Source organism: Leguminivora glycinivorella, chromosome 22 (genome assembly GCF_023078275.1).
Source record: "Leguminivora glycinivorella isolate SPB_JAAS2020 chromosome 22, LegGlyc_1.1, whole genome shotgun sequence".
Taxonomy (NCBI): Eukaryota; Metazoa; Arthropoda; class Insecta; order Lepidoptera; family Tortricidae; genus Leguminivora; species Leguminivora glycinivorella.
In genome coordinates, this window is record NC_062992.1 from 10,027,892 (window position 1) to 10,044,072 (window position 16,181).

The following is a 16,181-nucleotide window of genomic DNA, read 5'->3' on the forward strand; positions in this document are numbered from 1 at the left end:
ATTATTGTGACGCGAAACGAAAACAAAACGCCACGAAAGGCAGTCTGGCTCTGTCGCGTCAATACGCAAGCGCGATAGAGATAGATATCTATGAGCGTTTAGTTTCTTGAGCGTTTGTGCCATTCGGCTACGTACCCAGTACTGGTTACGTGCTAATCATCTGGGTCCTCCTTGTCCAGTTGCAAGCGAAGTTTCTTGAGGCGTTCAATCTCTGAGCGGTTGAGGCATGATTTCTGTGTGCAGCGGAGAGAACCGTCGTCCTGGCAGTAGCATTTGTTGCAGTGGACCCTGGACGACAGAAATGGATAGGTAGGTACTTAAAACTTAAGATGTCTCTCGGATCCAACTATAGGTTGTTGTAGACCACACGTTCTATGAGTTATAGAAATTTATTTAAACATTTTAGTATTGGTAAAATATGTTACTTATTACCTTGCTTATTATGTTGCCATGCCTGGTTGACATTTGGTGCCCGGCATCACATTAGAACGCTCACCCAATGGTCCTACTTACGTTTCGAATCACCTAGGTACAAGTGCACCTTTTATTGACGTGTAGGTAAACAGGGCAGGATTAAGGGTAGAGCGAGTGCAGCGGTAGGAGCGGCGCCAAAAAGCAACATCGTAAAAAAAACAGATGGTAATTTTTCAGTGTTTTTTTATCGGGCGCCAAAATTATATTTCGTTCTACCCTGATTGAGTTCTCGGGACGCGCGGTACTGTAGATAGACATGTCGGTAGGTATTTTGATATGACGATTACTTACTTATAGGTCATGCCAGGTGGACACTTCTCCGTCAGGCGGTTCGGGTCTATAAAGTTCCTGTCAAGTTTAGATGGGTAGTCTCCGTGCAGCATTCTCCGTCCGTCTGTGTGTTTGCAGTGGGGCTTCGGCTCGCATTTATATTTGCCGGCGTTGCATTCACACTCGAGGCACTCTGATGTTGTAACGTTGCCTGTGCACGGTTTCCCTGGATGAAAAGTTTGATTTCATTAATACATTTCTTTTATTGGTACTTAACTAGTATTTTATCGTATAAAGTTCACTAAATCGACTATTATGGAATAGCCTAAGAATCGCTAAGAATTGGTTGTATTCCACATTAGGACCAACAACTTACGAGTCTCTTAAGACGCTACAGGAGCGAAAATGCTAAAATGCAATTTGGGAACCTTATTACTATCATGATAGTTGCTTTTTAACTACACTGAGACTATAGCGCGTACCGTGGAGACGGGAGCTAGCCGCCGTGAATAATAGAAACAGCAAAGATTACGGCAAAAGCCAAAAAAACAAATCAGAAGATTCATACTAGGTATATCTCACCCGTCATCTCTTTAGCCTTAAACTTGTACACATCGTCATAGCTCGGACACAGCAGGTTCTGGCACATCAGGTTGCCGGTCTCCAGACAGAAGCAGGTGTTGCAGTCGATGCGATACGTCGCGCCCGGCGAGCATGGCGACCCTGTGTGCGGGAGCGCGGGGAGCTTGTAGAATTCCGAGGAGGCGTAGGGCTTCACGTGCTCGGGGTTCACGTACGCTGGAAATAAAAGATATTTGTCTTGTTTTAATCACGTTTTGCACCGCCTACAACTTTTCTGCTTTGCCTAATCGTTGACTGGTAGAGAATGCCTTACGGCATTAAGTTCGCCTTTTGTACGATGTTTTTCTTTGTGCAATAAAGAGTTAAATAAATAAACTTCTAATGCGACTTCTAACTGATAGCGTTAAACGGCATTACGTTTAACGATTAGTCTTGCTAACTCAAATTTTGAAGTAGGTAGGTACCCATTCTCATTTTCATTTTCACATTACGAAGTTTCGCTTCTTTCGCGCGAAGGGAATCCACGCACCATTTTATTTCTTAGATACCTACTAAATAAGTAATGGCCACGTATGCATAGACAAGTGTCTTGATGATTAGCGTCTAGACTAACGAGTAGCTTTAGCTCTCGGGTTAACCCTCCATTTTATATGGAATTTGACAGATGACAGCCCACTAACCCTGAGTTAAGTGGTTGGTGCAAGTGGGCCTAATACGAACGTTCCAGAATTTTACGACCGACTGCATTGCGCGCTTAGCGCCTGGTCATAGTTTCTGAGCACGAAATAGTTCAGTGTCAGTCAAAACGTGATATTACAGTGACAAGTTGACAGCCTATCTGTCATTCCCAACACCCATTTACAGGCTCAGCTTCTACAGGCTCTTACGCCAACTTAAACGCTAAACAAAGCAAGGCTGTAATATATATTACATTGTTTTTAACATATAGTCGACCGGTCTGGCGCAGTCCCGGGTTCGAATCCCGGTAAGGGCATTTATTTGTGTGATGAGCACAGCTATTTGTTCCTGAGTCATGGATGTTTTATATGTATTTGTATATTATATATACCGTTGCTGAGTACCCACAATACAAGCCTTCTTGAGCTTACCGTGATGGGGCTCAGTGATCAATCTGTGTAAAAAAAAAATGTCCTATAGAATATATGAAAATAGCTCACCTTTATTAGCCAACTTGCAATCCTTTATGCTACATTTCACCCTCCCCTTATCCGTACAGAAGCATTTCTGGCAATCCTTCTTATACAGCTTTCCCGGGATACATCCGTTCCCCTCCGACCTCCTTCCATCCTCTTCATGAAACTCGTTGAGACAACCCATTTTAGTGCAGAGTAAAGTTGACCGTTCGCCGCAGTGGCAAGTGTTGCAGTCCATCCTGTATATTTGTCCTTTCACGCATTTTTGGCCGGCTTTTATTTCTGGATATCTTCGGGTTTCATTGAGGCCGGCTGTGAATTTCAAGTACATATGTAATAATTAGTTTTCAAAAATTAAAATTTTGAAAAAAAACCCGCGACATAGTAGACCGATTTTCATGAAACATGGCTAAGAACACTCCCGACTAACTCAGCTTTCAGACAAAAAATTAAATTTTAACTTCTGATTAGCAGAAACGTCTGCAATCGATGCCACTAGGCTTAGAATAAAACAAATCAGTTAATCAAATCAGTTAAATCAGTTTCCACTTTTAAATTTATCTAAGCCTAGTGGCATCGATTGCAGACGTTTCTGCTAATCAGAAGTTAAAATTTAGCATGGTTAGCGCATCGTAACTGGTGAATTTCCAATATGACTTGGAACTCCGGTTGCCGTTTAAGAAGTTTAACACTCTTACGGTAGATGTCGCTACGGGTCCCATTGACCTTAGTAGTGGAAAATTTCGCTGGCTTGGTTGAAGTCTTGGTGGCTCAGTTGGCAGAGCGCTGGAATATTGATCCAGTGGCCGTGAGTTCAAGTCTCACCCAAGGCAGACATTTTCCACTTTTAAATTTATTAAAAAACTAAATCTAAATCGGTTCATCCGTTCGGAAGCTACGATGCCACAGACAGACAGACAGACAGACAGACACGTCAAAGTTATAACACCCCGTCGTTTTTGCGTCGGAGGTTAAAAATTGGAACTAAAAAAGTAAAACAGTTATTTTAAGGGACACCCGTCCCCCTTCAGTACCTATAAGTATAAAGCTTTACTTACTTAAAGATGCTTTAATAGCCGAGGACACGATCGCAATTATGAGCCCTGAGAGTAAAGGCCCCATATTTGTCACAGACTTTTATGCGAATACTGTATTCTTGTGACTTTAGTCACTAAACTACCGATATAACGACTACAAGCTACTAAATCACAGCCACAGAAATGTGGTGTTACTCTTCCAAGGATTTAGTTCGTAAATAAAGTTACTAAGACCAATTTACTCACCTTTCCTAATTAAAAATCAATTAATGACCATTCCTTTATCGATTTAATAGCTTTATTAATGATGCATATCGAGCAAATGAAACTCGTAAAGCTCAAGGCATAAAAAAATAATAAAAGTTTTCAATTCACACTTTTATTTCCTAGCGATTCAAAACTTAAGTATTACGTAATTATTCTAATACATATTGGGTACGAATTGTACGAAGTCAGCCACTTATAAAACATATTTGATCAAATGATCACTACACTAAGACCATAGATATCGAATGAACACAATGACAAATAGGTTATACATAATATCAGGGATACCTTATTATCCCGTGGCCTCTAATTTACCATTTATAAAAAAAAAAATGTTTTGATCGAAAATTGCCGTCAGACGTCATATGAAGTCTTTGGCGTCTAGAATATAAAAAAATTCTCACTGCAGAAGGCGCGCGAGAGTGTTTAGAATGTTTAGATTATGATAAAACGATAATAGCACTATGTATTACTATTATTAAAGTAAACAAATAAAACACATAAAATTGAGTATTATTTATGTCTCTTAGCTTACTTTGATTTCAATTTCTATTTGTATTTTACTTCATTCTCAATCCAGGCCTTCACACAAAAACAGTAATAAACATACAACATTTTTTTAACCACGGACATGTTTGAAAAATGTCACCCACACACAAACAGAGGATGAAACATTTTTTTAAATGTCAAATATCAGAAATATCAAAATAGTAGGTTAGATTTCGCTTAAAATCACCCCCATACTTTAGAGCACATTAACATAGGCTCTTGTGTACCACGATGGATATATGAGTGACATTTTATCATTATATTAGCGGTTAAGGTATTATTAGCGTTTAAAATGAAAATTTAAACATGAGAAAAATTGTATAGTTGTACATTTTTACATAAGTAAATTAATGTTACAATCACATAAAACAATACATGCACACATTACTAGAATCGGTTGTAAAGAAATAAAAAAATGTCAATGTAAGCATTAATACTGACTTAAGCCGTTCGTGGACGCGACGCCAGACACAATAGAGAGACGACGTCGTCTATAGACGTCTAGTGTCCGCAAACGTGTTAAGTTGGTTTTCAAAATACCGATTCTAGATCATTCATTATAGTAAATTCAGAAATAGCCTACAAAATCACTTATAACCTAGAAAATCACTACAATCGTGTAACAGATCAGTTACAATAGTTACATTAAAACAAAACAAATATAAAGCAATAAGCTGCAATGTCTGACCTTTATTCGATAAGTACTTAACTTACTAGGTAATGTAAAAACATAGTTGTTACGAATATTATTAACTGTTTGAACGCTTTATGAAAAAGTCATTCAGTTACTCATAGATCGTGTCATTAATTATGACGCGTGTCAGGACTCTTATTGTCATATCAGTAAAGTTTATAGTTGACAAATTTGAGCGTCATCGTCAATCACACGAACTATTTGACAGCAAACGCCATAAAATTTATAGTTGTCCTTGGCGTTGTGGGCACGATTAATTATTGCAACTTTACTTGTTCTTGGCGTTCAAAAGGTTAACGAGTTTACCTGATTGAATGAAACTTATTTACAATCAAAATCGTATTCACCGTCAGTGATCATCTTTAAACTTTTAAACGCAAAAGCGTTAGATTTGACGTCAAATGACGTTTAGATATATTTTGTTTAACTTTCCATAACGTCATTAGCGATCAAAGGTTTAAAGATATGTGAATCGACATGTTGAAAATAAATGTAAAATACGTAAATTAAAAGAATTATTGTATTCAATTGATTTCTAAATGGATAGTTATAAAACTAGAAAAATTAGTATGCTAAAATACACTTTACATATTGGATGTATAATTCACATGTATTAATGGACAAATTACCAATTACCGTACTTCAAAATGTCAATTTTATATGGCACAAGTTATACAGTCTGTAAATCTAATACCGGCGAATCTCTTAATGGTGGTTAGGCTTGTGTCCGAATAAAGGAATTATTTAGTAATCGGTTAATCATATACAGACATTTTTCGCTAGTTTTGTTTTTTACATATTTAACGCCAGACGCCATATTCACGCAAGAATATTGTAAATCTAAATTACAAGATACAGACATAAAACAATAATTAAAGTATAAAAAGATATTTTCAACCATATGTTATTCATCACTGACACATCACATTCATAAGCCACTCGACGTCATCGGCATAAAAAAGAACGTGGCGTCAAACCTGTCATTATAAGATGACACTGGCGTTTCAAGGGTACACAGTAATTATGTTTGCGGCATCAGTGTGGCCTTCATCGGCGTACTAAAGTTATGACCGTGGGAAAAGACTGTCGTGATATGGCATTGTCGTGATATGGCGTCGTTGGCGTTAACAATAGTAATACTATTGAGGCGAGAGTTCGTCGTCGCAGACGAACAGCGTGCAGAACACGCTCTTGCCGTCGGCGGAGCAGCTGCAGTCGTTGCAGGACTGCTTGAACTGCTCGCCGGGGTTGCAACGGAAGCTTGACTCGGTCACTGAAAAAAAAAATACAGTTTTTACTATTTTAATTATTTCCATGACAACGAGGCTCACAAATCAAAACACCAGTCTATAAACTTTTGGAATTACTTTCTGATACAGTAATGACATTGCGATGAATCTTGAATTGAAGATTTATTGAGGCTGACTTGTCCGTTATACCTGAACAATTTTAGAAGAAAATACTTTCGGGAAATTGTATTTCAACCTAATGTATAGTGATGTGACTACATGTTAGATGCAGTGAAGCAAATTGTAATTTTACTGGAACGTCTACTCATATCTCACTCGCATGTTAAGATGAGATGTTCGGTGCAGCTACAAATATTGTAGATCTATTCGAAACGCATCTAAAACAGGCATCTTCTGGGCGAGCTCACTTCATCGTTAGCCACGTCATTGCGTTTGGCTAGTCTGTGGCCAAGAGTAAGCCCATTTATAATAGTAAAAAAAAAATTGGTCGTCTGTAAAGTCGGTTTACGGACGGTAGTTTGACGTGATAACGTCAAACATTACAGTAGTATAGACAGGAGCGGCTCACTCCGCGATTCTATCGCCGCGCTACAAAGTACATGCTGGCGGCCGCGAGTTCGCGGCTTAATCAGGGGTGGCGCGCGGCGCGTTTTCACGGAACTCACGTTCCCACTTTCTATTGTTACTTTACGTCGCAAGTTTTTTTAAGCTTCTTTTAAAGTGAATGGCTTAATAATGCTTAGTTAAATAAACATCATGAATAAAATAGGACAATATTACACAGCTCTACTATTGCGTAAGTTCCACGGAAAAGTTCAATAAGGCTTGTGATGTTGGGATTTCAACAATAATATATATACTGTACATGTATATACCTAGAAAGTACCCAAGACTTGAATATAATAGCATTTTATCTGAGTATTAAATCGTTTTAATTATTAGGCAACCCTATTGTGCATGCAGCCCGTAGTAACGAGTTATTAGACGTTGTCACGTCAAAAATACGTTCAAATGGGTATTAGTAGATTTGGTAGTAACTTTGAAAATTGACTAATATCCCCAAGGTATGACAGTGATGACGTCACTGAATAATGTTGACATTGTCAGTAAGTGCGAGAGGGACACCAGCCCAAATAATAACCTCTCATGTGGACACACTTTTTGACCTAACTACACAATCTAGTTTAATAATTCTAAATCTATGGTGAGTTCAGACGGTATATGTTCTGTCAAAAAGTCGTGGCATAAATTGAAATAATTAATTTTCTTTTTATTTAACTTATTTAGAACACGTTCATATTGGAAGCCATCTTTTTATTCTGCCTAGGCAACACACACCAAAATGGTCCATACACAAACCATCTTCACATGACTTACAACACTATGTTCACTTCACTTTATAAACAAAAACAGTTCACGTGTATCTTTTACGCTAGGCTAATCGAGTAGAAGGGAGATAGATGCAGCACGAACCGAACTGAGCCGATCACGCTTCTCTCTCGTTTGTGCCGTGCTCTCGCTTGCGGGCCTTGCGGAACGGGACAATGACGTCATCTTTTTCGTGCATGCAGCCCGTAGTAATGAGTTATTAGACGTTATCACGTCAAAAACATATTACATATAAACAGTCATATCACACTCACCGGTAAGCGTGGCGTTCTCACTGCCCTGGCAACGTTTGAGCGTGCAGGTGGCATGGCCGCCGTCCTCTGTGCAACGGCACATGTTGCTGCAGCCCTGTTCGAACACGCTTCCCGGAACGCAGTCCGCTGATACCTTCTGCGACGCGTCTGTATCACACACAAAATTGACACATTTTTAATCTTATATATTTTACATTCAAGCTTGAAGTATCAAACGGGGTAGGCAGAGCACACAAGACTACTCAAATTTGATTGTCACACTTGGTAATCAAAGGGAAAAAAAACGAAATTGTGTTATTGAGTTGACAGCTTTCGACTCCATCGTCCACACCACAATGGAACCAATATCCCACAGAATTTACGATACGGGATGAAGGGGGAGAGGGGTGAATTTTACACCCGTGACGAAACGGAATATACGTGTATTATGTGCAATGTATGTGTGTATGGGAATTATGTTCTCTTATTAACTCTTTCGTCGCAATACACTATTAGAATTTTTAGATTAATTATATATGGTATAACCTCACTATCCAAGGCCCTAAGTCACGCGGCCGCTGTAGGCATAAGAAGTACTGGCTGGACGTCGAGACAGCGAACCCGAGCGCTAGGCCGGGAAAACGCTAGGTTGAAGAAGAAGATATGGTATACTGAACTGACCTCTCTTTCTTCTATTCCCATTATGGTTGTTGTTGAGCGCAGTACAGTCTATGCGGGTGCAGGAGAAGTTGGAGCCCTCGTTGTTGCAGAGACACGTGTTGCAGTCCATACGGAATTCTTTGCGTGGCTCGCAGGCTTTTGGCGCTACCTGTAAATAAATTAATAGTTTAAAACACTAGAAAAACACGCTTTTATAAATGCATGTAAAATTATTTCTAAGAAATACAAAAACAGCTATGATACGATGTTCCATCATGAAGTTCCAGTTCATATCTTTCGGCTCCATCATCAGATCAGTTCGACAGTACCATATATTTAATTACGCTACGATCCTTGGAAGACGGTTAAATTAGCTACCTTAGAGGCCTCCACACATCTAGCGTCTCGCGAGCGTAACGTCGGGCCAACTGTATGGAAAAAGACGCTGCGTCGACGTCGTTGTTCCATACAGTTGGCCCGACGCTACGCTCGCGAGACGCTAGATGTGGGGGCCCTTAAATTATATTACATACTTAGTTATATACAGGTCGTCGGTCGACCTATTAAAATAGTGTTAAAAAGGGGATTTCTTCATAAGTCAGCGATATACTATCAAAATCTGCCTAAGCATGTTATAAACTGATTTGTAAGGTGATTGTTGACTTTGAGAGGTATGAGATGTCGAGTCGAATGCAAATAAATGTGATAAATGCTTATATTTATCTCACATTACCCAAAAGATGTTGCTGGTTTCATGCAAATTTTGGTAAAACTCGGCAGTTTTGATAAAAGGAGAAACATTTTACCTGTGTAGTAGTTCTAGTTTTCCTGATTAATGTCTGGTTCTGAAAAGAAGAAAAAATATGTTTTCGTTAAACCACTCTTTTTTTTAGATCGTAGAGGTTGAAAATTACCAGCACCTTGGGTCAGTCAAGTGTTAAGAATAATGAGACAATCGTTAACAAGCGTATTCTTGTATTACTTAATCATAAAAGGAAATGATTGTAAGACTATGAATATTGGTGTCACGTTGTTACTAAAACCTCGTAGTGCCTATACACCGTATCTGACATAATCAAGATAAAAAATAGCTTACAAGGACACCAGTATGCATATGCACAGCTCACGCTAGGATGAAAAAAAAAATTAAAAAATTAAAAATTAAAAAAATTAAAAAATTAAAAATTAAAATTAATTACTTACTTACTTACTTACTTACTTAAAAAAGGTATGTGAAATAAAGTAAAACACCAACAAACTCGAAATAATTTATTTATAACCAATAACCCGCCACCGTTATTAGTACAATATTATCGGAAACTGCTTAAAGGTTACATCCCATCTTTGGGCCGTGGCAGCATGAGTAGTACAATAATAATAATAATAATAAGCCCGCGGGGGCAGCTTGTGGCGAGCTGACGGTGAGTGGCGACACCGCGGACCCCTATTCCAGAGGGCACTTCCATCTAGCCCTCGCCTCTGCGCTTGCCTTAACCGGCCGGCCAGAGTGGATTCGCAAGAGCGGGACCTATGCTCCAGGTTGGAAGTGTAAAATGTCATAACGCCGGCGGCCTGCTGAATGGAACACCAGGAACCAAGCTACCGCAGACTCACCTCTCGACAACCTTTTAGCCACTCTCAAGTGTTGCTCTGTTGTCGCACCGTGCGTGCGGCCGTTTTACAGGGCCCACTCAATGAGTTGGCGAGTCACCGCCTGCCTTTTACAATTGTGAGACTAATTGTCACGGCAGGTGTCCGATAGTCTCCTCCCATAGCCCTTTAACCAGTTCATCCAACTTTCAAAACAATAACCCATGACCTTAGCTCCCATCGCAGCACAAAAGTGCTGCACTGCAATAGTCTTTGCACCTGGTGGGGACCATCTCCGGTTGTATCATATTGTGCGCTCGGGGGTGGTATCCGCCACGTGTATCCCTTGCCTTTAGATTAAAATGTCTAAAAGGGCCTCTGTGATGTTGGCTTTGGCCCCACGCATGCCTCCCAAAGGTCCGGGATCCCATGGTCCCGAGATATGGAAAAGACAAATAATAATAAAATGCTTTAATTGCACACTACAAAAATAAAACATAAATGAAAACGGTTACAAAGTGGTAGGTAACAACAGGCGGTCTTATCGCTAAAACAGCGGTCTCTTACAGACAACCTTCAGATAGTCGAGTGGCGATCGGAGAGAAGTTAACGGGTGGTGCAAAAGAGAGAGACGGAAAAGGAAATTAAATCAAATTGGTATAATATAATACATAAACTACAAATATATATATAAAAAAAAAAAATGATAAACTACATTTACTAATATATACAAACAATATAAGCATAAATATAAATACATATATACATATATATATGTAAAAATAAGAATAGTAGTAGAACAAACTAATTTGACAATGTACGAACGCCAATGTCGTTTCTACATGACCAGGAGTACAGTACCACTTACCTTGTCGTGTATAAACGACATCGGGTCTTTCCCGCGTTGCAGTGGTACATTTCAAAATATATTTTTCACAATCCTTTCTTCCCGTGGGTGTCGTAGAATTCGACTGTGGGATATGGGTTAAATTGTGGCGTAGGCGAGAGGCTGCAACCTGTCACTGCAATGTCATAATTTGGATTTTTTTCAACCCCTTTTTGCCAAGAGTGGCAATGAAACTTAGTAGTTCATGTGCTCTGCCTACCCCTTTATGGGATACAGGCGTGTTTATATGAATGTATGTATATATATTTCATAATAAAGGAGGTAAATGGGCAGACAGATCCCATGAAGTAATTTAATTACCACTGCCCAAGGTCTATTAATAGCAACGACAGAGGAGTTGTACTTGCGTTGCTAGCCTTAAATAACAATTTAAAGAAGATTTAGCTAAGAAGTACATTCGGAATGGTTTCTATCGTTCCTTAGTTTAATAACCTTACTGCTTTCTAGATAAAGCAAATATTATTATTCAGTTAGTTAGGTAAATAACGTTTAAATAAAGCCAATTTAAAGATTATTTTTTGTCACCCAACAAGAACCACCACCGTAGCCCAAAACGAGTCAAACCTTCTCTTCATCGAAGCAAGCCCGCCGCGTGCAAGAATACGACTTCCCGTCCGGGTTGCAGTGGCACATGTTACAGTCGATCTCGAACACTTCGCCGGGGTTGCATTCTTTCTTTATGATCCGGAGTTTCTGCTGGGGAATGTAATTTCTGGTGAGCCCGTTTCAAATTAATACATGAATTATTTACGAACGCCTGTGACACTAACGTCGAAGTAAACTAGAACTAATGATGGTTTCTGTTTCCAACGTCGATGAACAGAAAATTAGTTATCGAAACTTTATAGCTTCTTGACTACAAAACAATTACCTTCCTTATTAATACAGGCAGTTTTTTTAGTCATCTGTAATAGGTACTTTGATTGAAGCTAACACCGAAATTTCGAAAGAAGTTGAATCCCCCTTAAAAAAATGTCATAAAGTTTTGCCAACCAAACAGTATGAAATAGTTTTTTTCGTTGTTTAGAATTGGTCCCATAGTAAGATTTTCTCAGTATAACTTATATAATAATACTTTCACATCTTACATTACTGCCCGCCTATACAACACGCTTTTAAATGTGCTGCCATCAACTATAATATTGGCGTCAATACCTCAGCCCCCTCCTCCTCAACCGGCTCCGCGTTGGTCACACACACTTTCCGCGTGCAGAAGTAGCTGGTCCCGTCCTCGTTGCACCAGCAGGTGTTGCAGTCCATTATGAACATGCGGTTCTCCACGCAAACCTTCTTCGTGGCGTTCTTGGAGGATTTGGTGGCCTGATGTGGAGGAAATGGTGATGATGAAATAGGTGAAAATGGTTTATTTACGTAATGTTATATGATTAAATGTGTTGCTTAACTTCAAACTTGGATTAATCCATTCTGCTTTAAGTTTGAATATATAAAAAACTATCTCCACTTATAAAAATCACGTCAATTCGTCGCTCCGTTTTGCCGTGAAAGAAGGACAAACAAACAGACACACACACTTTCCCATTTATAATATAAGTATGGATGTAATATAATCTGAAAGATAATCAACCTTATAGCAGATAGGTGAGGTGAATGTGTAAAAATAAGGTGAAAGTGGCAAAATCCGTCATTTGGAAAAATTCCGTCCACGGGAATTATTTACGAACTACGAGGAATTGGTAATTTAATCTACAAATCACAGATTGCTTTTAGTTCCAGCAAAAAAGCAGATGGGCATTATCTAAGGATGAAAACAATACATTACACACAAATTAAAAAACCCAAGCTCTGTTTGCATTTAGAGTGAGCAATAGTGAGCATTACAACATTGACAAATTATCCAATTCGATTTGCGTATCAAATAATTCGAGAGAAAATAGTAAAATAAAAATAGTGAACTCATGATTCATGAAATAATCGTGCGAATGATGAATAAATATCGGAAAAAGGCATTTACCTAGTACTTAACACAGTTCTCAATATTATAAAGATTCCTGAAAAAATGGGTAAATAAAAGATTAATGATAATTTTATAGCTTAATAATTTATGACGCCTTATGCTATTTAATTCTAATTTGGTGCGATTCATATCTATTTTGTTGGTTTATTCTTATGTTTAGAATCTTCTCCTTTTAAGGGCACGATTGGGTTCATTTCCTGTAACAAAACAAATATTGAATTAAAATACAAGCGGCAATGTTATTTTCTCATTCTACTTTTTACTATGGGGGTTGGTTACAAGTTCTTAAATTTAGCTAGCAACACTACAGGTTCTTCAGTAAAAATGTGTTAAAAGTTTAAGTAAGAATGTGATGTTTAAGTTAAACGTAGTAGGTACAAATGCTTAGCCAGCTTCCGAGAAAAAAAACCTTGACTATTCAGGGATGCAGCCAACAAAAAAAAGTGTTGTGACCGTTAGACGGCGCGCTCTCACATGCGACCTTACATTGCGGACTCAATGAGGTCACATACAAGTCAGCACATCCATCAAAAACCGCAATGTAACGAAATTCACCAGTTTTCACACTGTTAAAATTAGCCCTAACAGTAAGAAACGTACGTGCAACTCATGGAACACCTCGACGTCGTCCGGCAGCGGACACGGCTTGTTGGCGCAGCTGAAGTCAGTGCCGTCTGAGTTGCAGTGGCAGCAGGGCCATGTTTTTTTTTTCAAAGTTGTCCACCCCACTTTTTTTGTAACATGGGTATTTTTCAAGCGATTCATTCTCAGAATCGAGGAGTTTTTCGATCCTGACAGGAGAAAAAAAAATGTCTCAAGATTTCCATACATGTGTCAAACCTTCCATTCCGTTACCACCATTCAAAATGTATGAAAAAAGGGTAACGGAATGAGGAAAAACCTTGGGACATATTTATCTCCTATTAGGATAGAAAAAGCTCGCGATTTTGAATAGAAACAACTACGAAAAAATAAATGGCCCAGTAACGCAAGGAGGATGAGGGTAACAAACGTACGTGCAGCTCATGGAACACCTCCACGTCGTCCGGCAGCGGGCACGGCTTGTTGGTGCAGCTAAAGTCAGTGCCGTCCGAGTTGCAGTGGCAGGGGTTGCAGCCCACGTAGAACGTCGTGCTCGGCTTGCACACCGAGTGCCTCTCTATGTGATCTACACCCTGGAAATTTAAATCTTTAGTTTGTAAACTGGCACATATGTAAAGAGTACCTAAACTTTTGGCAAAAAACCATTTTCGATACAAGCTTTTATAGCTGATTGCATTTTAATACTTTTAGTGCGTTTTCACATTATCCGATCTGATGTCGGAACGATTTCAAAGGCAAAAAATAAAAATTAAAGATGGCGGCTTGGATCGGCGGATCGGTATCGGTCCTACGTCCGATATCGGATCGGATAATTTGAAAACGCACTTATATGTCATTAGGATATTTAGTTATGGTGTTTTATAACATACAAAAAATAATAATTGCGGCAATATCGAAAATTTTATTTTATGAATGAAACACCTAAATGAAATTAGATTGAGTTGTTTCATAGAATAGTTCTTATGGCCTCCTATGTTCATTATCAGATAAACTCGATGGTACCACAATATCTAGTATATTACTGTCGGTGTCTGTTTACATACGCATGCAAATTTAAAGATTCATTGAAAACCGGGATCAAGGCAAATTGGATTTGCAACATTTGACTCATATTTCAAACATAGTTATGTTAAATAAAAGTTTTAAATTATACATACCTCATTTTCCATGAAAACTTCGACTTCCTTATCCACATCTTTACCCCCATCTTTGCCATCTTTATCCATACATTCATTTTGAGTGCAGCTATAACTTTCGCCGCTTTCCGAACATTTGCAAGTGTTGCAATCATTTAGAAATTCCTCATTTGGTTTACATGCTGATCTTTTTACACGACCACCTTTTGCGTTTTCATTAATATAAGAATCATCCAAGATTTCAACGTCTTTATGTACTTTTAAATTGTCAGAGTTACTTTCTTCTTCAGTAATTTCGAGTTCTTTAACTTTTAAGTCATCAGTTTGTTCTTCAACTTGATCTTTAGTTCCTTGACTTAATAAAGTTTCTAATAATTCTAAATCTTCATCAAAAAGGTTTGTACTGTTATTAGCAGCAAAATCGGTCATAACTTGGTCAGGTATTTGTATTGGTGTGTCTACGTCGTTGTTATCAAAATCCTCTAATTCTTTAAGATTTACTCCAGTAAGATCTTTATCTGGATCAGTAGTTGTATCGAGATCTTCTAAATTTTGGTTTTTATGTTTTTGATCTTTTGCGCCAGATTCAAGTATATCATTACTGTTAAGATCTGGTACTTCAGGTAATTCGTTCTGAAAAGTACAAAACTTAAGTTAATATTATGAAATGAAGGAATCACTGACCTTCTTAAATAAACAATTCAAAATGACCGACTGGCGATCACATACCATAGTAATTGCAAAAATGTTTTTGTTTGTGCAAATAAATTTAAAATATAAAAGAAATTTCATTTTAGAAATAATGGAATAAACTTATGTCTATGCATTCAGTATTGTTCCAAACTTTCGGTCAGTATAACTTATTAAGTTAATAAAGTAATGGCACATACCTGGTCCTAGAAGGTCCAACTCCTGCTGCAACTGTCATTCCAGTGGACATCCAATCACCAAACGTTGTTTAACACAAAAACAGGTGCAATATGTATGAACGTGGCTGTTAAACCGTTTATGAAAGTGTAAATCTTAGTAACTAAGCCGGCCAGGTATTCAAAAAGATCTACACAGTAGTAAATGGGGTACAGATATTATTGAATACCAAGCTCATTTAGCTACTTTGGCTGAAGTGCTGTCCACATATCTTGACGGGCTCAGGTCGATCTTAAAAGTATCTTTACATAAGTTTCTACCTTTACGTTATCGAAATCATATACCTGATTCCTTAAAGATAGACTGTGGATGGATAAGTGTATTAAATGATCACGGATATATTTTAAAACATCTGCAGGTTGGCTACAAACTCTAAAAACATTATGGGTTTGCTGGTCAAATACTTTTCAAGTGGTGCCATGACAGGTTGCCCAGGATTTTTTATGTCCAGGATTTCCACAATTTTATAGAACAAAACCTGAGA

General features: G+C 38.3%; 2 protein-coding genes across 6 annotated transcripts in view; both read right to left on the reverse strand.

The window, feature by feature from the left end:
- Positions 1–65: 65 nt before the first annotated feature.
- LOC125237714 lies at positions 66–3,737 on the reverse strand. Its single transcript, XM_048144874.1, has 5 exons — positions 3,539–3,737; positions 2,505–2,792; positions 1,327–1,542; positions 766–970; positions 66–288 (listed from the first exon to the last, which is right to left on the reverse strand). Exons 1-5 carry the CDS (start codon positions 3,600–3,602, stop codon positions 153–155), a joined length of 909 nt encoding a protein of 302 aa, XP_048000831.1. The 5' UTR covers positions 3,603–3,737; the 3' UTR covers positions 66–152.
- A 143-nt stretch (positions 3,738–3,880) lies between these two features.
- The window catches only part of LOC125237712 (von Willebrand factor-like), a 51,316-nt gene continuing 39,015 nt past the window's right edge, over positions 3,881–16,181 (reverse strand). For 2 of the 5 annotated variants that reach the window (XM_048144870.1, XM_048144869.1), the window contains exons 8-10: positions 14,792–15,403; positions 14,048–14,206; positions 13,097–13,228 (exon numbers count right to left, since the gene is read on the reverse strand). In XM_048144870.1, coding sequence (XP_048000827.1) covers positions 13,163–13,228; positions 14,048–14,206; positions 14,792–15,403 — 837 coding nt within the window. In that variant the 3' untranslated portion in view covers positions 13,097–13,162. Of the gene's footprint in view, positions 6,301–7,920; positions 8,068–8,580; positions 8,729–9,365; positions 9,405–11,620; positions 11,753–12,211; positions 12,377–13,096; positions 13,229–14,047; positions 14,207–14,791; positions 15,404–16,181 lie in introns of those variants that run through there. The other 3 variants (XM_048144872.1, XM_048144871.1, XM_048144873.1) reach the window with 3 other exon arrangements.